At 46.3% G+C, this 24,875-nt stretch overlaps 4 protein-coding genes across 9 annotated transcripts; 3 read left to right on the top strand and 1 right to left on the bottom strand.

Moving 5' to 3' along the window:
- The first annotated feature begins 103 nt into the window (after positions 1-103).
- Positions 104-2,118, top strand: LOC100831843 (thioredoxin-like fold domain-containing protein MRL7L homolog, chloroplastic). Of its 2 annotated transcripts, none has more exons than XM_010233069.3 (5): positions 104-265; positions 375-1,124; positions 1,333-1,414; positions 1,511-1,622; positions 1,721-2,118. In XM_010233069.3, the coding sequence occupies exons 2-5, from the start codon at positions 442-444 to the stop codon at positions 1,840-1,842; spliced, it is 999 nt and encodes a 332-aa protein (XP_010231371.1). In that variant the 5' UTR covers positions 104-265; positions 375-441; the 3' UTR covers positions 1,843-2,118. The 2 variants fall into 2 exon arrangements, with proteins under 2 accessions (XP_010231371.1, XP_003568442.1); XM_003568394.4 differs by having other exon boundaries at positions 111-265; positions 381-1,124.
- A 4,089-nt stretch (positions 2,119-6,207) lies between these two features.
- LOC100831542 (RPA-interacting protein) lies at positions 6,208-9,466 on the top strand. 5 transcript variants are annotated; one of them, XM_024460024.1, is made up of 6 exons: positions 6,208-6,557; positions 6,979-7,071; positions 7,634-7,847; positions 8,119-8,192; positions 8,740-8,856; positions 9,016-9,466. In XM_024460024.1, the coding sequence occupies exons 1-6, from the start codon at positions 6,495-6,497 to the stop codon at positions 9,103-9,105; spliced, it is 651 nt and encodes a 216-aa protein (XP_024315792.1). In that variant the 5' UTR covers positions 6,208-6,494; the 3' UTR covers positions 9,106-9,466. The 5 variants fall into 5 exon arrangements, with proteins under 5 accessions (XP_024315792.1, XP_024315791.1, XP_010231369.1 ...); XM_024460023.1 differs by having other exon boundaries at positions 8,967-9,466; XM_010233067.3 differs by having other exon boundaries at positions 6,211-6,557; positions 8,125-8,192; positions 8,957-9,466.
- A 2,735-nt stretch (positions 9,467-12,201) lies between these two features.
- LOC100831239 lies at positions 12,202-12,823 on the top strand. The gene has a single exon (XM_003568392.4). The coding sequence runs from the start codon at positions 12,211-12,213 to the stop codon at positions 12,532-12,534; it is 324 nt and encodes a 107-aa protein (XP_003568440.1). The 5' UTR covers positions 12,202-12,210; the 3' UTR covers positions 12,535-12,823.
- A 2,911-nt stretch (positions 12,824-15,734) lies between these two features.
- On the bottom strand, positions 15,735-16,373 carry LOC106866146 (protein AUXIN-REGULATED GENE INVOLVED IN ORGAN SIZE). Its single transcript, XM_014898899.2, has one exon. It carries the CDS (start codon positions 16,166-16,168, stop codon positions 15,896-15,898), a length of 273 nt encoding a protein of 90 aa, XP_014754385.1. The 5' UTR covers positions 16,169-16,373; the 3' UTR covers positions 15,735-15,895.
- Between the last annotated feature and the right edge of the window lie 8,502 nt (positions 16,374-24,875).

Genomic DNA, 24,875 nt, shown 5'->3' with positions numbered 1-24,875 from the left:
CCTAGTCCGGTCCTTCTCCCGTCCTCCGGCGTTGGCCGCCGGCCGCTTCTTCTCCTTCCATCCGGCTGCAGCTTGGGTATTCCCCAAACACTGGGCTGCAAGCACGAGAACGAGGGACCGCACCGCACGAGAACGAGGGACGACGCCTGCGCCGTCGTCGCCCTTGCCACGTCGCCCCCGATCCCGCGCTGCTCTGGCGCGCCGCCGGCTGCCCCACGCACTGCCCTCGTCCAGCCTCGGCGCCCTGCCGACGCCGCGCTTCCAGGTATCATTTCTGTGAACCCGAATTTACAAAAGCCCGATTAACCCGACCCGAAATCTCGGGTTAACCCGAACGCCCAGGCTGAGACTTCTTATCTCCCCGTTCACTGGAGGTGCAGTTTCACTTTACCCGGTGTCTTCCGCGAGCAAATATCTCCGCGGAGTAGATCTGGAATCAGGATGGCGCTTCGCTGCTCCCTGCCCGCGCCCTGTTCGACATTGTGCCTCGAAGGAGCGGAGCGCCCCAACTCGCACGCGCTCCCAGCACGCGTCGTCAGCTTTGGTTCTTGCCGGTGGTCGAGGCCGCATGTGGGGCTCGTGCTCGGCGCACGCGCACGGGCGCTGCAGGCGAGCAGCTCCAAGACCGGCCAGCTGGTGATTGGTGGCCGAGCGCGCAAGGACACCGACTCCGATTCCGAGGATGACGACGATGACGGCGGCGAGATTGGTCCAGTTCGCATGACGGACCAAGAGCGGAAGACACTGCGGAGGAAGATTCGGGAAATGATGGACCGGATGCCCGAGACGCGGGAGCTGACGGACCCAGAGGAGAAGAAGGCCAAGATGAGGGAGCTGATGACCAAGTATGAGCTGGTCGTCGAGGAGGAGGACCCGGACTGGCCTGAGGATGCCGAGGATGGAATGGGCTTCGGCCTCGACCAGTTCTTTGACAAGATCACCATCAAGGCTGAGAAGAAGGATGATGCCGATGACGATGATGCAGGGGATGGCACCAAGGAGATAGTTTGGGAGGATGACAACTATATCAAGCCGATCATGGATGTCAAGACGAAGGAGTGGGACGATACCGTGTTCACTGACTTTGGTCCGTTGATTGTGCTAGTACATAATCGATACAAGAGGTATAATATCTTGTCCATATGTTTTTACCTACTCGAAGTATTTCAGCTGAAAACATTAGGTATTACGTTTTTCTAGTCCTTCAAATCTTGTAAGCTAGCTCGTGACACTTCATGTTTCAAGTAACATTTTGACCAAAAGAGTAGCTTAAGAATTTTACGAATGTTCAACATTACTTTGATAATGCACGATCAATGTTCGTTCTTGTAGACCACAGGAGAATGAGATGGCAAGGACTGAGCTCGTAAAGGCAATCGAGACGTTTTGGGAACACGATCTGCCTTCACCAAGAGTACATAGTTCTTTATGACTTCTTTTTGTCATTCCTTCACAGCCGGTGCTTCAGAGAGTCACGTTCTGACTTCCATTTGTTCTTGAACAACCACAGTGTGTCGCAGTTGATGCCTGCGCCGAGCCAGACCTTGCGGACGCTCTGAAGGTGTCTGGTTTCCCTGAGTTACTCTTCACCGATGCAGGGAGGATACTACACCGAGAGAAAGGTAGTTTTTGCTGATTCTTTGATAAACACTCCTTTGATTTAACTTGGATTTGATCAATTATGACATTAAGTTTCCTGACCTCTTATCGCTCCTACTAGTTGTTCGGTCGGCCGAGGTACTGTCAAGGATGATAGCGTTCTTCTACTACAAAGCGGCGCGGCCGCCTTGCTTGAGCGAAGCAGATGGTCACGGGCAAGAAAAGGTCCCTCTGATGTCATGAGAACAACGTGAAGTGTAGTGTGTAGTAGCTAGGTGGTATTATACACCAGTGTAACTTTTGAGCGATTATCAGTAGAGTTACTGTTACAAAGAAACCTAAATTATCACATTCCGAGCAGTTTTTAGTTCTGTTCGTCATGCTGGAAAGTCATATCCTCTTTTTGTTACACTTGAATATACTGTAGGCACCCCCAAGATTTAAGTTGTACCTACAATTAGACTAAGAAAATGCGTGCTGTATGACAGGATAATCATATCCTTGGATTCACATTCAAAAGCATTTTGCAAACCATACTACTGTTGTGTATCACACAACGCACATTAATTACTTGTCAAACTTTTGGAACTGAAGGAGTGTTTATCAGGAGCTGAAAAGAAAAACTCAAAATGCACGCATTCAGAAGGGAAGAGGGAACCATTTTTAGAGTCAAATGTGTGTACGGTCCTGCTAGTTTTGCCAATGTGTAAATTTAGTTCTAGTTTTACAACATTGCATATTTAGCTTTCAATATTATATAAGTTGTCCATCGTGGGTCATAAACAGCTCTGTGAGACGCTGACTAGCCAGCATGTCACTCTGACCGCGGACATACCGACATGAGGGCCCACATGGGATGACTGTACGATTAAAGAATTTGCAGAACCGAATTTATAAGGAGTGAACATTTGCACTTTCAGTCTCCTGTAGCAAACGCTTCGATGATCGTTGCAAGACTCCGGGACCGGAATTATACAATTTACCCCAAATTGCTAACCTTTGCATAATTCAAAACTCAGATTCTTAACCTACGATAAACACCTCAATACATACACGCATTAATGTGCTCATCACAGGATTTTGCAACATGAATATCATTACCAAAACTTTATGGAAGAGAGTAATTACAAAGCTCATATAAGGAGCAGAATAACAATTATTACAAAGAGAGGACACATGTCCCAACATTACATCATTACATCAACGGAAGTCGAATTATGCCCGAGTACGGACAGGAATACAACATGGCTTGAAGAGACTGGAAGCTGGAAAGAAACCCGCCACGAGTCTCAGAACCCTGATTTGGATCTCCTGGCTAAACATCGAATCCAACGTCGTGCTCCACGAAAAAGCTAGCGACTCACCTGCTCTGCTGGAACCTCTGAAGAAAACAACGTTGCAAAGCAACTCATTACAAAGTACTCGCAAGACTTACGGGAGAACTAAACTAATATATGCAACAAGTCTGAAAGGAAGGTAAAGTGGGGTTATGCAGCAGCAGATATCTGGAGAGACACTCTAATAACAACGTCTAATGAGAGGATGAGAAGCGTCTACTAAGTGAGGTGATTAACCTATTTACTAAACACCAAACAACACAATCCTCATATCACCCCCTCAACACCCTGTGAGGAAGCAATCCAAAGGACACTCACACTTAAGCAGTTTTAAGCATATCCATGATTAAGGCTAATTACTACTCAAGTTTTTGAAATTAAGTTGGTAAAGTTCTCTATGATCAAGTAATGACCAACCAAGTCGTCCATAACCGCAGACACGGCTTTTTGAAAGATTTATCCCTGCAGGGTGCACCAATTTACCCATACACGTTCGACCAACCCACGAATACCTAGCGTGCTCACACTCAAATGTGCGCTGGCTGGATTGAGCGACACGACGTTTCCAAGTTCCACAACTAATCCAGGGGGACCACCCAACTGCGTCTATCCGAAACGAGAGCCCGGCCAAAGCGTTGTACGGACTCAAGAGTTGCGAGGACAGCTGGCAGTGGTTCAGGGCCCGCAGGATGACCACTCCAGACTAGTGCCGTAATCCTATATGAATGCAAAGTCACCAACAAGTCTCCACAAATCTTTGTGTGCATGCAATGCAAATGCCAAATGGAACGCCCGAACTATGTGGCCCCTGGAAGAGTTGAGGATCAAGTACTAAGTCGAGGGGGAAGCCATATCTTCTCCCACGAGCGGTTAGCGCGAAGTTTCTTGGATCGGCGAAAACGAGATCTCAGTCCTTAGTCGGCTCGAACGGAACAAATCACCAACGCGTTAGATCACGGCCTCCCATCGTTGCATTGTTACAGTTTAATATCATATCACAGTTTTTAGAATTGCAATTAAAACATAAAGTAGCATGTGGATGTAGCAATTGTGGAACCCCAAAGTAAGGACACTAGACTAGCAGTCTAAGCAAGACTTCTAATGACCAAGTAGGGCAATAAAACAAATATGTGACATGGTAATAGGACAAGTAACAAGACATATGGCAATAAGTAGAGCTGACTAATAAGTTATGCAATCCTAGAGGCATCGTGACAAGACTGAGATCGTATCTTAATGCAAGAATGAGAGAGAGGCATTGGATATAAACAACATGGTCAAGGAATGGCTGCTTGTCTGGAGTACTCAATTGTCCGGAATTGAGCAAGAATCCTGGAAGAAGAACACAAGTGTAGTCGTCGTCGTGGGAATCGAAGACTAGCGAGAAAGAAGCAAATACACCACATAAAAGGAAAGTATAAGCATACAAGATACACATAGTAATTAATATGCGCAATCAAAGAATGATGCGTGGCATATAGGGATGATGCGTGACATATTAAGGATTCCGAAAGTAATCCGATATATCATTACCAAATTAAATGGAGTCCGAAAATGCTACACAAAACATTTATACAACTCCATATGCAAGGAATAGAGTTTAATGAATTAACTACACACAACAATATTATAGTTGTATTATCATGCATGAGAATGACATGGATATGTGCAACACATGCTTAAAATAAGAACAACACACCAAACAACCGAGTCGAACGGGGTTGCACACGCCAACGGCAACAAGGTACCTGCAACTATCGATACTATCGGTACAATTACGGGCATCTCATACAACACATACATGTCATCGATCGCAATCTACGGGTCTACGCCGAAGAACGGTCGGTTCACGGGACGGTCGCTTGTTATACCTTGGAGTCGTTGCGGCATCGCGATGTAGACGAAGTTGCCAACGTAGACGAGGTAGTCGTACACGTAGTCGTCGTAGTCGAGTAGACGATGTAGTCGTTCATTTGTCGTGGTCGTAGCCGTTCATGGCTCCGGCTCCGAGGTTCTTCGGTCTTCACGCGCGCAAGGCAAAGACTTGGGCAGCGGCTCATCAAAACACATGTGGAGCAGCGGACAGTAGCACCAAACAGTAGCACACAACAACTGACAAGCAGGGCCCACACGTAAGGGAAACAATTTCCAGAAAAACAGAAAAGAAAGGAAAAGGAAGAAGGCCACGGGCCTGCTGGGCTTGGGCGTCGGCCGATTTGGGCCTGCGGGCTGGAGGCAGAAGAGCCAGGGGCAACAGAGCGGATGGAAGCGCTCGGGAAGACAGAGGAGCTCGGGCGAGCGCGGGGCAGAGCGGCGTGGGGAGGCGGCCACAGAAGCTGGGCGAGTGTACTTCTGAATATCAGCTAATTCAAAATTGAAAAACAGAGATGGAAAACAAAACAAAGATAGACAAGTGTACTTCTGAATATCAGCTAATTCATCTTGGGCGAGATTTTGGCCTGTTATTGTTGACACCACATGATTTGCCTTGCTCCTTCCTTTCCATAATATAAGACATATGATTTTATCCTAAGTCAAATACTTAGAGTTTGACTAATTTTGTACTCCCTCTGATCCTAAATTGTTGTCGATATATTGCATGTATCTAGACATTTAAAAAAATAGATACATCCATATTTAGACAAATTTGAGTCAAGAATTTAATATCAGATGGAGTAGGAAATAAATATCAACAACTGCAACAGCAAACCAACACCATAGATCTGCATGAAATATTATTTCGTATTATAGATTTTGATATGTTTATCAATCAACTATAGAAATTTTGACTTAGGAAAAAAATCATATGCCTTGTAATAATATGAAAAATGAGGCAGTATTGAGTTTGAATTACAAGGCAGATGAGTGCGGATTCCAGATATGGTCTGCCATTTTTCTTTTCTTTTTGTGAAAGGAGATACGATCATTTGATTTGCAACATATTAGGTGAAAATCTCTATTTACTGAAAACTTAAAAACTTTCAATCATAATAAAAATAATCTCAAGCGGATCAGAAAATGCTTTTAAGTGCTTAGATATTCCACTTTTTATCTAATCTGTTTATTTAAGATTTAGTGGCCGGGGTTGAAAATTTCCAAATTTTCATTGAATAGACATTTTCACCAAATGGCTGCTACTTTTGCCTTCTTCTTTTTTTGACCAAGGCTTACTTTTGCCTTTTTGTTTGTCCCGAACGTCGTAAAATCATTTCTATCTGGGCTGGTCTTCTGCCAAAGCATAACCGGCAATTAAAATCATTTGTTTGTTTGTCCCGAACGTCGTAAAATCATGTCCCTCAAACCCAAAGCGAAACACGGAATACGAGCCCGGCGAGAACCACGCGACTCCTCTCCAATCCTCTCACGATTTTCCGTCCCACTCTGTTCTTCCTCGGGGACGGAGCCTGCCCGCGACCGCGACAAGAGAAGCGCGCGCGTGCGTGTCTCGTCTGGCCTTCGCTCCTCACGCGGGCGAGACGAAGAGAGCGAGCGATTTGGGAGGGGGACCAATCTGGTGGGCACCTCGTCTCACAGCGATCGGCGCGGGGAGCCGCGACCATGGATTCGACTCGGCCCAGGAGGGTTCCCAACAAATCCTGCCGCCCGGACTGGAGGGAGGAGGTTCGTTCCATTCCATTCCCAGCTCGCCCTGCCAGCGGTGCGGATAGTTCTCGGTTGTCATGCCGCACGCCGGAGCCTCAGGCGCGTTGTTACTGTTGGATTGCTGAGTGCCACGCGCACAGGGTGTTCGCTTAATTGCCGGAATGGGTTGTTATCCTAGAACTGCATCTAGGGTGTCATATGTATCAAGCGTTTTCTGTTATCTTCTTAGGAATCATTTTTTTTTTGAAGAAATTCTTAGGAATCATTTTCTTTGACGAAATTCTTAGGAATCATGATAGGGTAGGTTGTGAATCCAACTGCCTGTAGGGTTTCACCTTCATAAAGAGGTTTTAATAAAATGTGCTGCATTGCCTGCCAGTGTTGCGTGCTATATATTGTAATTTCTATGTTACTTATACCCCTGTTACACAACCCACAGCTTAGGACAAATTGCATGAAAAGAGTTAAAAATGACAGAGTCCACTTGCTCTGGAAGATCAGGACCCAAGGGCGGCTGCCTGCCAAAGATATGGTATGTGAATGTGGTGTACTCTGCTTTATTATATTTCGTGCAGCTCCATACAGCTTATGTTCCCCTTGTAGCTGAGGGCCACAAGCTCCTAGAGTTTCTATTTATGAAAGGAAGATCAAAACTCCTAGTTCTGAACGCTTACAATGTGTTTCATCCTGCATCCTGCAGTTTAGCCAGCTAGCCACATATTTGAGTAGTTCTATTGATCATTGTTTGGCGATTCTGTTGTGAGAAATTGTCATGGCTCTTGTTCCTGCTTCTAGGCTTGTCCAATTTGACAAACTGAATTGTTGGTTATTTGAAGTATGATGAGCTGACTTGTAACACAGCAAGAGCATATCTTAAGGACTCCGTAGTTTTGCTGTTATGTAAATTGGAGATCATCCGGGTCCCATCGTTCTATAATGTTATTGTTTAGGAAATAAACATACTGAAGCTAGCCACTATATAAACCTCTGAATACACCATCACTGTTCCTAATTAATAATGATCAATTTATGTACATCTCGAATTTCCTTCCATTTTATATTACTCTGATTTATCTACATATGTCAACTGGCAGAAAACAGTCGAATCTGCAGTCAGGAACATTATTTCTGATGAGGTACAGAAACTCAAACAGTGTGTAGATGGAAAAGAAGCCCAAGAAATTGATGTGATATGGGAATATCAAGGACCACAGGAAGCCAGGCCTGCTGAATTTGAAAGTGAAGATATATTGCTTGAAATGGAAAGACTTCTCTATGAAGATCTACGGGAAGAAACGATTCGTAAAGGTTATATTTTATGTATCGTTTGCTAGTTCTTTTGTTGACGTGCTGCTTAACAGCTTACTCTGGCCAACAATATGTTTCATTCATCTCGCCGGAACTTTTAACTGCAAGAACGACATAATCAGTTGTTTCTGACACCCCTCTGTATATGTCTTTACAACCTTACATAATGTCCTCAATTTCATTGGCATGGCTGCTCAAAGTTTCTAGTTCTTCTATCTGGATTTTACTTTTTTATATTTATAAATCATTTGCTAACATTGCATCTTTTTAGAAATAGAGGACCTGGAGGAGCAAGATGCGTACTTAGCTCAAGCTATTTTTGATCATATGCAATTAAGTGAAGAGGTATGAGTTTATTCAACCTTTTAGTTCAGCAGGTTGCTTCGAAATTTTTTCTTGGACTTTTGTGGTATTGCTTGCACGTGTTTTGTTTCGATACGAATTTTATCTTTGAAGGTTATGGTAGAATTGATTCATTTCCTCCATATTTCTGCACTTCTGTTTATTTGGGCATGAGGAATTTCTAGAGAACTGCCAATTTTTCACAATTACATTTATGGCGAAGTTCTAGGAAAGATTTGCTAGTGTCTTGTTCAGGTTTGGACAGCCAAAATTTTGTCTCAGACCTGCATCAGACAGAAGAACACAATGCAGGTGGAGAAGCTTTTGCAGGCATAATTTACATCCTACATAAACTTAGATTAACTTGCCACCAAAGCTGGAACCTATACATTTATGAGATTATTTTGAGTTGGTTTTGTTGCTTGGAATTGGATTACAGATGCAGAACAGTTTATTGTACCAGTTAATTTTTCTATCAATGTACTATTCCTTTCTTTGTCCATTTCACCTTCTCTGTAACAGACTTGATGGTTCCTATAATCTATGCCAGGGTGCTGAAAATGCTAAGCTTTGGTGCCCAGTATGCAAACAAGGAGAGCTACGCGAGACAAATAATCTCATACGCTGTTCCCTTTGTAAGCTACGCCTTGACCTTGGAGAAGATAAGGTAGTTTCCATTTGCAACTTTGTAGGTTTTCTCAATGCATTGATCTCTTCTTTTATATGATGCCCTTAGTGAAAATGATAACTAGAATCTGTTTGATCAGATAAACCTAGATTTCTTGCGGGAACGGTTGGCTAATGTGCATATGGAACATTTGGACAGAGGATGCAAATTACCGCCCAAGTTTTGCTTACAGGACATGTTTGGGTTGAGTGCACTTTACATACAATGCGAAGAATGCAGCACTTTTGACGTTGTGGTGTAAATATTTACTTGAAAGCTAATGACAACATATCACACAGCATGGGGAGGTTATGTCAGTTTTCCTAAAGATATTTGTCAGAAGATTTTTGTACATTTAGAAGGCACACATGTACCCTTGTTATGCTGTGGCGGCCAAACAGTACAAGAGCCATATAAATGTAATCGCTTGTATTGCCTGCCTTTTTAGAGTCTCGTCAATTGTCATGTAAAGATCTACTTACGGGGCAGTGTAATTAGCCAGTTGAGCTTGGTCAATATTTTGTTGCCAGCTTACATTCATGATTTTCAGAACATTGACTAGCATGAAATGATTTTTTATATGTCACGGTGATGTGAACTCTTGCGTTGATCTGTATCTGTGTTCATTCTCTTCACTCCAGTCTTCAAGTGATGACATTTTTCATATGCAGTTGATGCTACCACTCATATTGTCCTATTACAGCCACAGGTAAAATTTGATCTCTTGGAGTACTGCAGTGCTATGTCAACTCTGCTGTTTCTTGCCAGCTATGTTTTTCAGTTATTTGAAATTAGCAATCCTTCCTTCCTGGTAGTTATTTTTAATGCCTGAACTTTATTTGTTTGGAAGGAAGCAGCTGGGAAGAATACCTTAGCATGTTGAATGGATCTTGTCAAAAGTGCCCTGATGGCTGATAATACAATATTATGCTTGATCAGTATTTCTATATTCTCAAAGCCCTTCTTGACCATCACAGGAAACTGAAGTGCCAGCGCAACATAAGTTTCTGGTACGTGTTGTATTTTTCACTATAGAACGCCAAATTATCTTTCCATATAATGACACAGGGATGGCAAATGACTGGGTGAAAATAAAGTACTTTGTTGATTGTGATCTCATTGATGCCAACTAAAACCAATTCAAACATGACAAGATGCCTCGAGTAGTTAAGACTAAAAAAAGGTTAAGATCTACCTGGATGAAAATATCCCAGGAGAGGATGCTTTTCCTTTTCTTTTTACAAAAGAACATGCATAAAGCAAACTGGGGTAAATGTTCAGCGAGCTATAATTAACTTATTCCACTTAGATCATTTCCGTTGTTTTTTGTGCTTCGTTTTGTTTCAGTTTCGGTTTGGTTTGTCAGATTGCAGATGCATCCATGCTGGTGAAGCTGCTGAGCTCGGCTGGCGACGTATTAAGTTGACAACTTGGCATGTAGCAAGTTGTTTATGGTTTGTGAAGTATCAATCGTTATTAACTTATGGAATTCTTCAAGCACGACAAAATTCTTTAGAGAAAGACCAATTTTCTTTGGAGGAAAATATGTTTAGTTATAGAAGAATGTTATCCCTGGTCGTTGACCACCACAGCCGTGTAGCAAAACTGGGTTAGGTGGAAGTGCAATCACTCTCTAAAGGGACAGACGGACAAAGGGATATACTCCCTCCGACCCATATTAAAATATGGATATATCTATATTTAAAAAGTGTCTAGATACACATAGTATTTTGACAAGTAATTCCGGCCGGAGGGAGTACTAAAATCGTGCACAACGCGGTGACATACGTAGACAAACTTCTTTTCGCTATACTTATTATTTGCCTCTTTTCATTTTCCTTCAAAGAATTAGCAAATTATGGTCTTCGACATGGAAACAAGCATTTTTCTTCCCCTGGAAATAGCTATCATAAATATAGATATTTTAGCTGATGTTCTGAGTGTTCTCTTTCCATCCATTTTTATAGAGCAAGCTCGGAAGCATGGGTTTGGCACAATGTACATACTACTACTTAAAACATCACAAAGTCTAACACTAGGCCGCCACCTATATTGGTAAACAAGAACCCTCCTGCCTGCTTCCGACATGTGCACGGCAAGATAAGAATTCATGCACCGGAATCGGCTGCATCTGTGGAAGGTTAGAAATGTTTTCTTCGAACTGAGCTTAAGCGTGTGTACATTGGCATTTTTGGACCATCTATAAGGACTATTTTTTATATATATATTTAAGTGTGCGTACAGGGGACACTGGAAACGCCTTTGATGTGGACCGTTCCACGCTCTAAGCTCCTGCTTGCATTGTTGTATTTACAACAATCCTGCTACTAATTGACTTTGACATTTATGTCTCCTCGTTGTACAATATTCTTCATCCAAATACACCACTTGGGTGGAAAATATCTCATAGATTAGGTTTGTTGACAATTTGAAATTATCCTAGGCCTTCTCAAAATTAATTTAAACAACATTTCATCCAAGAAATTCTTATGAATGGTCTCACCGGAGCAAGACACCTTAGATTCAAGCTAGCAGACCGGATTAGTCCACTTCAGTTTGCAAGTATGGAAGGACGACACACATTTGAGTCATGTTTCGATTCAATTCTTTTGTAATCCTTCCTCCATGAAACACTCTCGGGCTCCCGGGAGACTACAGATGCCAAAACCACGTTGACGTTCCCATTACAGTAGAATATATTTCGGGTGAACTGCTAGTTCGCGTGGTACCTGACGAGGAAGGAAGAAGAGGCAAAAAAAAGAAAAGAAGAAGAGGCAATTATAGTGCCCTGTAACCTACTACGGCAAGCAATCGATATATACCGCTCTGCGCGCATTTTTGTTTTCTTCTCTTGATACATTTTCGATCTGAAAGGAAAAGTCGTCCAACCAAGTCACCAAACCACAGACGAAAGATTCAACGGCTTCCACACCTATTTACCTATAAAAACAACAAGCACCGGATCATATACCTCCAACTGGCACCATCAGCGAACCAAAAAAGAAATGACAAGTAAGGCGTCGCACGCCAAAGGCTAAGACGCGGACGACGGATTCTGTGCTGGGAAGAACAAGTAGTAACCCAATGTATTATACGGATTTTTTTTACAGTTTGCATCCTCTGCAGCTGTCGAGCACGAAATATGCGTATTTTAGGAGACCGCATGTTTTGTTTTGTTTACTAGAGTAGTTGTTTACCAATTCAAAAAGGATAGAGACGAAGATGGAAGAGACGACAATGGTATATAAAACGGCTGACCCAACCAATGTCAAGAATCGACCGAACCCACGAACAGGCACGCATCCATCGTTCCCCACCAACTCTGCTAGCTTTCACGGCCTCATGGGTTCACGGATGGAGGGCCTCATCCCGCTCCTCTACAAGGCCATCAAGGACCGGCGGAGCAGCAACCGGGCCGCCTACCCCGGCCGCGACGACCCCGCCGTGGACCTCGAGGACCCGGAGCAGAGGCGGCGGTGGCTGGAGCAGGAGGTGCGCTCACCGCTCCGCGCCGCCGCGCCGTCCTCGTCGAGCCAGGGCCAGGGGCACGGGCGGAACCTGTCCCTGGAGGAGCTGGCGGGCCAGGTGGGGCTCTCGCCGGACCGGCGGCTGCGGGTGGCGCTGCCCAAGGCCAGGAGCGTCCGCGTCTTCTCCTGCATCGGCGCCGGCGCCGCGTGACGTGCGTGTAGGCGTACCCATATACCGTACGTTAGTTTCTGTGTAAGTGCTGCGTCTTCGTGTTAAGCTGTATATACGAGTGATTCAGTACATGCTTGTTGGAGTTGTCCGCGAGATTTAATTGTAAGACGAACATATTCTTCTCCTTTCAATTTTTCCATCATACAACAGATATAGCTTCTTTTCTTGTAAAACTCCTAGAGCTAGCTTGTTACGTACGATTGAGAAGGTTTCTCTTTCGCTTCAGTTTAAATTTTCAAGCATATGGATTGGCTGGTTTGTACTGCAATTTCAGTTTGGCGATCACCACAGGGAGAGAAACCTAAACAGTTTTTTTTCCAAATTTCTTTACAAGTAAGAAACTGAACTGATTTTATTGATTATACTCCAGATTTATAAATAAAAAACAGTTAAACCAAAAGATAAAAACGAAACGGACACTAGCATCGCAAATTCAGAACTCTCTTGGAAACTTAAGTTACATCACGGGCGATTACGAGCCGTAGAAGCCGTCCATGCCACAAGGTGATTGATTGAGTACAGTACATGATTATAGAGTTGACACAGATTGTTGAACGAACGGGTTATTCTACGAGTAATAAAAAAAAGATTCTGGTGCTTTTCTTGCAAGACTTGTGGTTGCTACTCCAAGCTTGGTCTTGCTGACAAAATTCACTGTAACAGGTTACGTACTTACTACTCCACTTTGCAGCGCAATTTCGTTTGGCTATCACACTGTTTCATTTGTCAAGAAATAATGGAACAGGGGCGGGACCCTATTGATCTGAAAACAAGTCCATGATAAGAGGATGGATGGTGCTACCTTACCTAATGTATCGGTAAGCTCGTGGGCTGTAGTATCAGTCCAATTTCTTCCTTCAATGCCCCCAACAGATAGTGCACGTGTACGAAAAAAGTATGTGCTTGGTTCGTTGTGTGGACGTGGCGATCCCCAATTTCCAATCTAGCCAGGAGACGGAATGCGACAAAGGCATCATGTTTCATGCATATCATCCAACAGTAGCCTTAATTTTCTTACTGTATTAGAGATAGAATGTCATGGAACAATATGGTTCCATTATTTTTGAAAAAACTTTTGGTTCAGCATAAACATTGAATATTTTTCTACTATAGAACCAAACCATTTCATCTTTCTTTGTCTTATTCCTCGGACCAAACACATGAATGGGTTTAGATTATTGAACTGTTCCATTTTGTGATGCTTAATTTTATCAACCAAACACAAATACAGTGGATTTACCAGGCGATCGATTTCTCGAAGATAAGCTTTTAGCATGAGTTGACACAGCAGTGATGCATGAGTTTGCAGAGCTTGTTAACCAGCCGCTAGCTAGGTTTTGATATGATCCTGACATAGAAGTGGTGATGTAATTTGTAAAAGAAATAAAAAAGAAAAGAAAAAGAAGAAGCGGTGATACACGTGCAATATAGTTCTATCCATGGCAAATTGGAGGTTGATGGAAAGGTTCAATCGGAGCCAGTTTATATGTTAGTCTTGGAAGTTGACCACATCAACATGATTAAGAAATCTCAATGATTAATTACGGACCTAGACTTGTATGATTGTACAATTCGATCTCGATCACTGGCTAAATCTAAGCCATAAATTATAAATGGAACTATCCATATAATTTGAATGATGTTGATGTGGATTAAAGTGGTGGCTCATTTCAAAAGGAGTCTTGCATTGTACTCCCTCTGATTCTAAATTCTTGACTCAAATTTGCCCAAATATGGATGTATCTATTCTTAAAAAGCGTCGAGATACATGTAATATTTCGACAACAATTTAGGATAGAAGAGAGTACTTTTATACTAGTATATATAGGAGTAATAGATATACAATTCATCTTCGGAGCCATTTTTGCCCCTCTTGTAGAGCTACATTTGATTATCAAAATATCACTCTAGAGTATTATATTCTACATCACTTTTGTTATGTCTAAGTCTTAGATATAAGTTAATTCTTGAGCCATTGGGTATGATTTGTGCTTTAAGTTTTGGAATGAACAATGAAAAGAGAAAAGTGGAACGGAGTCCATATATTAATCCAACAGATCTGATTCGTCAAGTGATATTTAAGCCCTTTGCTAAAAAAAATCAGGCGACTGAGACATAGCCACACCCATGCATACTATATACTCCTATTTTATGTACCCGTCTAAAACGCTCTTTCGAAATCACACGTTTCATCATCTGCTAATAACGTTCTCCTACATCCCAAAGAGAAAATTTCGTACATGCCACTCAACTTGCTCAAATGCTCAAAATTGGACACTCAAAATTTCCTGCTGCCAAATATGCTTGTAGAAATTTGCACTCGGTACAAATTCACCAAATATGTGATTGTTGAGAAAACAATTTTGACGTTATGATTTAACCAACATATTCAAAACAAATTCCAACATAAAAGATGGCACCAATTTTCAGAGTAAATTGCAGCATGAATATAGAACAAAAGATATAATCACACCATGAAAATAACACAAAAAATCATGGGATATGCCACTGAATAAGAGGATATGGTGCTTCTCAAGATTTGCCGGCTCAATCTCTTGGAGGTGGTCATAGGGGTAAGGGGTGTGCGTGAATTTTTTTCATAGGGGTGACCGGGTGAGTGTGCGTTTGTATTTGTGAGCGTCTACTTTTGTACCGTGTTTCCTTGAAAAAAATTTGTTCATGTTACCGAATAAGGGGGATATGATGTAGAATGAGGAAAACTGTCGCTAATATATGTCCCCTGGAATTTGTGTGTGTGTGTGTGTGTGTTTTGCAAATTTTGTTCTATCTTCATGCTGAGATTTATTCCAGGTATGTTTGTGAAAATCAGCACAAAAGGCTAAAGGCAAGATTGACGATAGTTCTAAACTTGTACCCGGTTCAAATTTTTAGTGGCATATATGGATTCCGAAAATTTTAAAAAATACTTCCTCCGCTCCATAATTCTTGTCTCAAATTTACCCAAAACTGGATGTATCTATTCCTAAAATGCGTCTAGATACATGTAATATTTCTACAAGAATTATGGAACGGAGGAAGTATAGGAATGCCTAAACAAGTTTCAAGTGGAATATATGGAATTTCCTCCATCATAAACAGTGGGACAAATACAACTAGTTTCACAAGAAAAATAAAAGATAAATCCATGCCGCACAAAATGCTTGATAGCCTCACTCGGATTTAACGCTTTGTTGATTCCTTTTCATGGTCATGGATGATGAAGTCCCAAGGTACCTAGTACTAGTACTATACACGCTAATTTAACAAAAACAGAGCAATTGCCCCCTTCCTAAATCCTAGCGGCAACGACCACCCTCTTAAGCTCATACGTATTGAGTATTCACACGGGCACGACGAGGCGATCGATGCTGCTCCGGCCGTCGGACGGCAGGAAGGCCAGCGCGATGAGGACGGCCATAAGCCCCACGGGGACCAGCAGCAGCAGCCAGGGCGGCGGCGGGAGCGGCGGCAGGACGAGCGGCAGGAACACCAGCAGCGCCGTCAGGCAGAGGAACAGCACGGCCAGCTCCGCCGTGAAGTATCCACCGGCCGCCCTCTGCTTCCCCTCGGCCACCAGAGAGCCATTCCTCCTGGCCCTCTTCTCCATCGACATTGCTCCAGGATTGGATTGCAGTGGATCGAGTTTGGAGTATGGCACTATCTGATTGTTGTGTTAGCAGTAGCAGCAGTACATATAGAAACCAGAAGGCCTCTGCTATGCTACTGTTGTCTTGCTTGTAAATGGATTGTAGTCCAAGATGGTTCGATCTGCATTCGGATGGCACAATGTCCAAGGGTAGATACTGATGTGGCCGCAAGCGGATCGATCAGCTGTACTCGCTCGTCGGCCAATTGGCTAGCTTGTGTTGGAGGAGGACAAACCATGAAAGATTTGGAGGTCCGGGTGCAGCGCATCAGTTCCCATTGGTACTCTTTTTGCCCAGTGATGCAAGCAGACGAGACAGCTTCACATGGCTTCAGATCCACTGTTGTTAGGGTTCCTCCCCCCTGGAGCGAATCCAACTCTGGTCTCTTTAAGCCTTGCTGACAGTCTCGAACAAGGATGATTTGAAATTGCTATTTAATTCAGGTAATAAACTCCATTTGTACTTGCCGGATTGATAGCTCATAGCTGGTCGTTGCAAGATCTCAAGAAAGATGTCCAGTATATCTTCACTGATACTCCCTTGGCAGAGACATGACAAGATCAAGCCGGAAACCACAAACCATGCATGCATCGAATATTTTATAGACTAAACAAAACAAGAGGCGAGGCGTGTTCGATCTACTCCCAGGATCGTAGTATCAGCGTATCTGCTGCTTGTTTAATTCCCCATTATAATAGAAGTGAAGTGCATGTTTGCGTATCATGGATCTCTTTGGGAAGGCCAGCGCGGGCTGGCCAAGCCTTTTGGGTTGGATATTGGACTGGTTTGCTCATGGGGGCGCGCGTGATTTGCTTTCCATGTGCGTGCGTGCAAGTGTTGAGTGATGCCAAAGCATGTGCGGCCGTGCCTACAGGGCAGTCACCGTGAAGGCTTGGCCAACAGCATGCTCGCTCGTTGGGACTCGGCTCGTGAAAAGTCGGTTCGTCCAGAGTTCGGCTCGGCAGGCTCGATAACCTTAACAAACTTTGAAACCTGTTTGGATCGGTTCGTTTAATGTTTATGAACGCTCGTTAAACTCGTTAATGATAAAAAAATAGTCTGTTTTACTCGGTTTGATAACTACCCGTGAGAGTTGAGCTTGTCACAATGTAAAAAAATTCAGAGTATTGGCAGCAAAAAAGGCTAAACATGACAAAATTAATGATTACAATGTGCAAATCAAGCATTGAACTAATGAACTGCTGAATTTGAAGCACCGAGGCAGAAACCAGAAGCTCATAACCTAATAAATGGGGAATTAAGGTTTGCTAACAAGCATGCTCGCTACACTGGGTAGATCGGTTCGTTAGGCTCGTTAGCGTTAACGGGCTTAATTAAGGAGATGCTCTGCTCGGTTCGTTAGTCTAACGAGTTGAGATCTAAATGAGCCAAGCACCAAACAAACAAATCTGCTCGGCGAGTACCGAGTAAAGGTCGCAGCCCCTACCCGTGAATTCATGCAAGGGGCATGTTGTACTCCCTCTGATTCTAAATTCTTGACTCAAATTTGCTCAAATATGAATGTATCTATTCTTAAAAAGTGTTTAGATACATGTAATATTTCGACAACAATTTAGGATCAGAGGGGGTAGTAAAATAAAACCCTTATATGAGCCGGGCCGTAAATCCTACGTGGCGACGACTAAGTCAACTTTTCTCAGCACGAGTCAAGGCGCCAACGTGGCGTGGTCAATCCTACATGGCAACGGAAGACAAATCAACAAGTCAAAACCCTCATGCCATGGTCAAAGGGAGAATTGAGCTTGAGTAGGGGCAAAAGGTGTGAGGAGTGGACCCTTAGTCCATGGTGGACCATGAACAAAGCCCCACTTTTCCCACTTGGTGCACACAAAAGCTATGTACCAAGAATCTACTTTTACCATTTTGCCCTCACTTTTGTCTCTCCCTCAAGGGTAGCCATGGTTTTTTGTCATGGACCCCTAGGCTATAAATACCCCCCCATAGGGGCATGTACCATTCACTCTCAACTTGAATAAAATCAAAAGGGAGAGGGCTAGAGAGTCTCTTTGAGAGGAGCTCTAGTTCCGGGATCTTGGGAAGCCTCGTTCGGCCCGAGCCCGAAGGAGCGGGAATCGGGTTAGAGTCCTAAGGGTATCTCGACCTCGCTACTTGGGAAGTCTCATTCGGCCCAAGTACGAGACGGCTCCTTTCGACCTCTCGCTAAGTGATTCGGGAAGCCTTGTTTGGCCCAAGTACGGGGCGGCCCCTTTCGACCTCTCGCTAAGTGATTCGGGGAGTCTCGATCGACCCGAAACACCTTGCTAACGATTTCCTCGAAGCATCTCCTAACATAGGACTAGGTCGTACCCGCAGGGTCGACCGAACCTATCCAAAAAATATCGACGTGTCAACTTGTCCAAGTGTACGGCGACCTTCGCTATAAGGCCAGCGTACAAGCCCTACTTTTACGCACTTGTGCCATCGAGTTTTGGAACCCCTTACTCTAATTGTTGTCGAGAACAACAACAGTGGCGCCGACCGTGGGGAACCCTCGCCGCAATTGAAGATTTAATAGCCCTGACGAAGCCTACTTCATCGGGTCCCCAACTTGCCGCGAAGTCCATACGGTTGCAAACAAAGAAAGCAAGTGCCTCGGGGGCTCCCGAGGAAGAAGGAATCTTCACCAATCCGGACGTCGCCGCAAGTATGGCCGCTACGACGGAAGTCGTGGTCGCCTCTTCGCTCCCGGCCGTCCCAGAAGGAACCGCGGTGCTCTTAACCGTCGTAGGCGGTCCCTCGACACTCACCGACGTAGTGACAAGGATCGGCGAGCTGCCTACGGTTGCCGCCGCCGCAGGGGATACGGAACTCGGCATGTCTCGCTCGATGGGCTTCGCGCCACCTTCCCTTCAACCGGTAGTGACCCTGCCTTCGGAACCTACAAGAGGAAACAATGTGGCGTCAGGAGTCCCGGCCTACGACCCCTCCAACCCGGGACTGCTTCCGCTGGCGCTCGCCGCGATCGCCCATGGAGCTCCTTGGTATCATCCTTATTGGGGGCTTCCGCCGCAAGGCGCTCTCCAAGTCGCGCACGCTCAGTACCAACCTCGCTTTACGAGCGCCCCGCAAGCGCCCCTTGCTCCCCCCGTCGACGTCAAGCAAGGTGCTAACCAGGTACCGCCTCAAGCTGCGCCTCGCAGGGAACGAGACCCCAACATGCATGAGAACGAGTAAGTGGCGGAGTCCGGAGCTCGTGCCGGGGGCGAAAGAAATTCCCGTCGACGCACCGACCCCCATAGGAAACGCCGAGATCGTTCTCCCCGCGACCCTTCTAGCGACGAAAGCGACTCCAACAGAGGAGGACCTCATCGCCGAAGGAACCGGAAAGACTGGCCGACTTGTAACCCGCTCACGCGGGAAATCCAAGACGCGCCTTTTCTGCCAAGATTCAAGCCACCTACAATACGGCCGTACGACGGGGAGTCAAATCCCCTTCAATTCTTGGATGTCTACTCCACCGCCATACGGGCCGCCGGGGGTGGTCCCGTCGAGATGTGCAACCTTTTTCCGCTCGTGCTCACCGGGATGGCACAAACTTGGTTTTATAACCTGCGGAAGAACTCCGTGCACTCGTGGGAGCGCCTCCAAGATGTCTTCATCGCCAACTTTCAAGGAAACTTCAAAGAACCCGTGCAGGCTCACGAGCTATACGCCATGAAACAAAAGCCGGGGGAATTCCTCCGAAGCTTCTTCCATCGCTTCGTGAAGGTACGAAGCCAAATCGCCAACCCACCGTCGACCACCGTGATCGACACATGCAAGGCCTTCTCCAAGGAGAAGTGAACCGGGCCCTGAGTCGCAATCCCCCAAGGACGACCGAGGAGCCCTATCGAATCTTGCAAGAATACGTCCGGGGCGAAGACGGGGACATTACCAAAAAGGACGCGCCGCGCGCCACTCCTGGAGGAACTCCCTCGTCCGACAAACCCCCTGCGCCTGCTTCATCTTCCAAGAAGAAGATGACGTGGGGGGAAAAGGCCCCCGGCGACCAAGCTCGAAAAATCTTTACCGTCGAAGGACAAGCATCGTCCCAAAAGACTTGGCAACCCAAGAAGCTACCTCGTCCCACCGAGGGAGGAACTGGAAGATGCCTCATCCATAACTCGGCAAGCCACAACACCGAAGAGTGCAACACTATCATCGCGGCTCGCGAAGAGTTCCAGGCACGAATGCAGGCCCGGCGCAAGGATGAGAAAACAGCCGAGGCTCCCCACCCCGCCAACGTCCTTGTTGCTGACCCGGTACCTAAGGAGGATAACTTCCCGTTTCAGGAACCCACTCATCACGTATAAGTGATACTTGGGGGCTCCGCCACAGGCCGGGGATCGAAGCGGCAATGCAAGGAGTATGCTCGTGAAGTCAACGTCGTGGGAACCTTCACTCCGACACCACCACCAAAGTGAGCGAGCGTCCCGATCGCGTTCACTGAGGAAGACGCCAAGGGGATACGCTTCCCACACGAGAACGCCCTCTTCGTGACAGCGATCGTCGCCAATTGTGAGCTCAAGAAGATTCTTGTGGATGGCGGAAGCTCCGCGACATCCTATATCTGAGCACGTTGAAGAAGCTGATGGAACCACAAGGGGGATACAAGAACGGCTCGTTGCAGCCATCCCTTTATCCTCTCACCGGCTTCGTGCCAGGGAAGTCCATTCAGCCGCTCGGACAAATTGAGCTCCTCACGACCTTCGGAGACGCCACGAATCATCGAACCGAGCTCATGCGCTTTGACGTGGTGGATATGGAGGCCTTCTTCAACGCCATCCTCGGGAGGACGACGCTAAACCGTCTCTGCACCGCCATCCACCACAACTTCTTGTGTATGACGATCCCAGGCCCAAAAGGTGTGATAACGGTCCGCGGCGAGCAATCTTCCAATAGGAAGACACTCTACCGCCATGAGACCAAGTGCGCTGAAAAGGGAGAATCATCCAAGAGTATCAACATGCTTTCGTATGCAGGAGCATCCGAAACCGATCACCCGAAGCGCTACATCCCTAAGCCCCTCCCCGAAGGAGAACTCAAGGAGGTACGTTTCTCCCAAGAAGACACCACGCGCACGGTGAAGATCGGAGCCGACCTCCCGAGTAAACTCGAGGAAGAACTCGTCGACCTACTTCGAAAGAATTCCGATCTCTTCGCTTGGTCACCTTCCGACATGGGAGGAGTACCGCGCGACGTCATAGAGCATCGCCTCGCCGTGAGGCCCGACTAAGCTCCTGTAAAGCAAAAGCTTCGGAAACTCTCCACCGAGTGAAGCGAGGTCATCAAGCAAGAAATCACCAAACTCTTCGACGCCGGGCTAATTCGAGAGGTTTGGCACCCCGAATGGTTAGCCAATCCAGTCTTGGGGAAGAAAGCCAACGGCAAGTGGCGAATGTGTGTCGACTTTACCGACTTGAACAAGGCGTGCCCCAAGGACAACTACCCGCTCCCTCGGATCGACCAACTAGTCGACTCCACGGCGGGATGCGAAAGGTTGAGTTTCTTGAACGCCTATTCAGGATATCACCAAGTCCACATGACCAAGGAAGACGAGGAAAAAACCAGCTTCATCACTCCCATCAGCACCTTCTGCTATCGCAGAATGCCCTTTGGTTTGAGGAGCGCCGGCGCAACTTTCCAACGCCTCGTCAGCCTCATCCTAAAGGAACAATTGGGGAGGAACGCCGAAGTATATGTTGATGACGCCGTCGTCAAAAGTCAAATTGTGAAGACCCATCCCAAGGACCTGCAAGAAACCTTCGACAATCTCCGCAAGTACGGCGTGAAGCTCAATCCGGAGAAGTGCGTATTTGGAGTTCGAAGAGGGAACTCTTAGGCTTCCTTGTCTCCCAACGGGGGATCGAGGCCAACCCGGAAAAAATCCGGGCCATCCTAGAGATGGAATATCCTCGCTCCGTCAAAGATGTGCAACTCCTAGCGGGAAGAATGCCGGCCCTAGGACGATTCGTCGCCTGGTCAGCCGAAAAGGGTCTTCCTTTCTTCAAAGCCTTGAGGAGCCTCGACAACTTTGAGTGGACCAACGAAGCTCAAAGGGCCTTCGAAGAGCTCAAGACCTATTTGTCGACCCCTCCACTTCTCACAAGCCCAAAACGGGGGGAGCCTTTGCTCCTGTACCTTTCCGCGACCCCGGTCACCGTAAGTGCAGCACTCGTGAAGGAAGAAGACGGGTCACAACGCCCGGTATACTACGTCCCGGCTAGCGCACCGACAAGAAGTGTAGACACAAGAGTTTTACCCAGGTTCGGGCCACCCGGAGGTGTAATACCCTACGTCCTGCTCTGAGTTATATTCACAAGTTTGAGTGCGTACAGATCACCCGGGGAGTTCCCGGGTTGGCTACTTAGCATGATCGCTATGTTATGTTCTACTCACTCAGGTTCCAACTGAGCTGAACCCTTTGACCGGTGGCATTGGTCCTCCTTTTATAGACAAGGGGATACCACAGGTGACTATGCATGCATGGTGACACGTCCCCTAAACGCGTGTCACGGCCGCATGGAATACAATTTTACTCATCCGTGCTGGACGTCATGCAGCGCCCATTGCACTGTACACGGTAGAAAAATGGTGACTAGGGTAGTCGCCCTAGTCTTGCTTAGAAAGACTAGGCCTGCTGATAAGACTCCTGTCGGTGCATTAAATGCACTGCGCCCCTACGTGAGTGAAGCTTTGGGAGGAGCAAAGGGTCAATACACCCAGATCGAGAAAATTGCATACGCCCTCCTCATGGCCTCTCGAAAGCTCCGTCATTACTTCATGGGCCTCACCATCATGGTGCAACCTACCTTCCCACTCAAGGAAGTTTTCGGCAACAAGGAGGCCACCGGAAGAATCGCCAAATGGGCAATGGAATTGGCTCCTTTCTCGTTGGAACTCACGGCGAGAACGGCCGTAAAATCCCAAGTCCTGGCTGACTTCGTGGCCGAGTGGCACGCTCCACTAGTCCCGCCTGAAGAAATCACATCCAAGACCGAGCCCCCCGAACCACATTGGATAATGAGGTTCGATGGTTCTTAGCGCCTCGATGGTGCGGGGGCTGGAGTCATACTCATCAGCCCCGAAGGCAAGATCTTGGAGTACGCCGTCCATCTTAACTTCAATGCCACCAACAATATAGCAGAATATGATGCGCTACTTCTCGAACTTCGATTAGCCAAGGCCATGGGAATCTGACGCCTTCTCATCCAAGGACACTCCCAACTGGTGATAAACCAAATGGACAAGTCATATCAATGCCTTGATGAAAGGATGAAGAAATACATCGAAGAAGTTCACAAGATAGAACGGTATTTCCTGGGCATGGAGGCGCGACACAGTCCACGAGGAGAAAATCATTTGGCCGACAGGTTAGCCCGAACGGCCGGTTCTAAAGAACCACTGCCACCCGATGGATTCTTCGAAGTAATTCACGCCCCATCCATAAAAGAAGAAGTCGACGCCCTTGACGAGGCTTCAAAGACCAGCATGGTCATCGACACTCCACCCTCTTGGATGACACCGATTATCCGTGCCTTGAAAGGCGAGGTGGACGAAGAAGTGGAAGGTCCAAGCGCCAAAACCCTGCTAGCAAAAGCCAAAATGTACGTCCTCCTCGACGACATCCTATACAAGAAAGGAGCGGCCGCATTTCTTAAATGCATAACTCCTGACCGAGGAGCCGAGCTCCTCCTGGAAATCCATTTAGGAATATGCGGCCACCATCTTGCACCAAGAGTCACTGCAGCAAAAGCCTTACGTCAGGGATTCTATTGGCCCACCATGGTGCAAGACGCAATCACCATATTGCAGAAATGCGAAGCTTGCCAGAAAATGGCTAAGTCAATCCAAGCGCCCGTGACTTCCCTGAAGAATATCCCGATAACATGGCCATTTGCATGCTGGGGAATGGACCTTCTCGGGCCTTTCCCCGCATGCAACGGGGCTGCAAGTACCTCGTGGTGATGATTGATTACTTCTCCAAATGGATAGTAGCAGCACCGCTTGGCAAAATCACGTCACAGGCCGTCCAGAATTTTTTCTGAGAAAACATCATATGCCGATACGGCGTCCCACGAGAGCAAACAGTTCAACTGTGCGGAATTCATCAAATTATGTGAATGCCTTGAGATCAAGCTGCACTTCGCATCCGTAGCCTACCCCAAGAGCAACGGCGCATGCGAAAGGGCAAACGGACTAATCCTCCAACGACTCCGCCGAAGTATAGAGTACACAGTTAGCAAAGCAAGATGAGCATGTGTGTGTGGGGGGGTGACCCCGGGTAGGGTCATGGCGACACAACTCTAACCGAAATAACGGATGCAAAGCCGACATAGCAACGTATGTCGGCATCATAAAGTTAAACTAACGATAAGCCGGCATCCCGGGCGTATGCTGGCACAGTTTTCTTATCTTGTAAGTTTGCAGGATAAGGACAAGCCCCTTGACCTCGGCGGTGCCAAGATCCTTCAACGGTCTTATCCTGACCACGCGGTGCAAAGTAAAGTAGCACCATCATCATCTCAGAAAAGCAGTCAGCGCCTGCGTACTGGTGTCAGGTGACCACGCTAGAGAAGCACCGAAAGGGAATCTATGACGGAAGCCGGTAGAGGATAGCTGTACCCGTTGCAGGCTGGCAGGGAAAAGTAAAGTTGTCTTGTCCCCTGCGGT

The sequence above is a fragment of the Brachypodium distachyon genome, chromosome 2 (assembly GCF_000005505.3).
Source record: "Brachypodium distachyon strain Bd21 chromosome 2, Brachypodium_distachyon_v3.0, whole genome shotgun sequence".
Classification (NCBI taxonomy): domain Eukaryota; kingdom Viridiplantae; phylum Streptophyta; class Magnoliopsida; order Poales; family Poaceae; genus Brachypodium; species Brachypodium distachyon.
The sequence above is the reverse complement of the archived record's forward strand: the minus strand, read 5'-3'. Positions and strand labels throughout refer to the sequence as shown.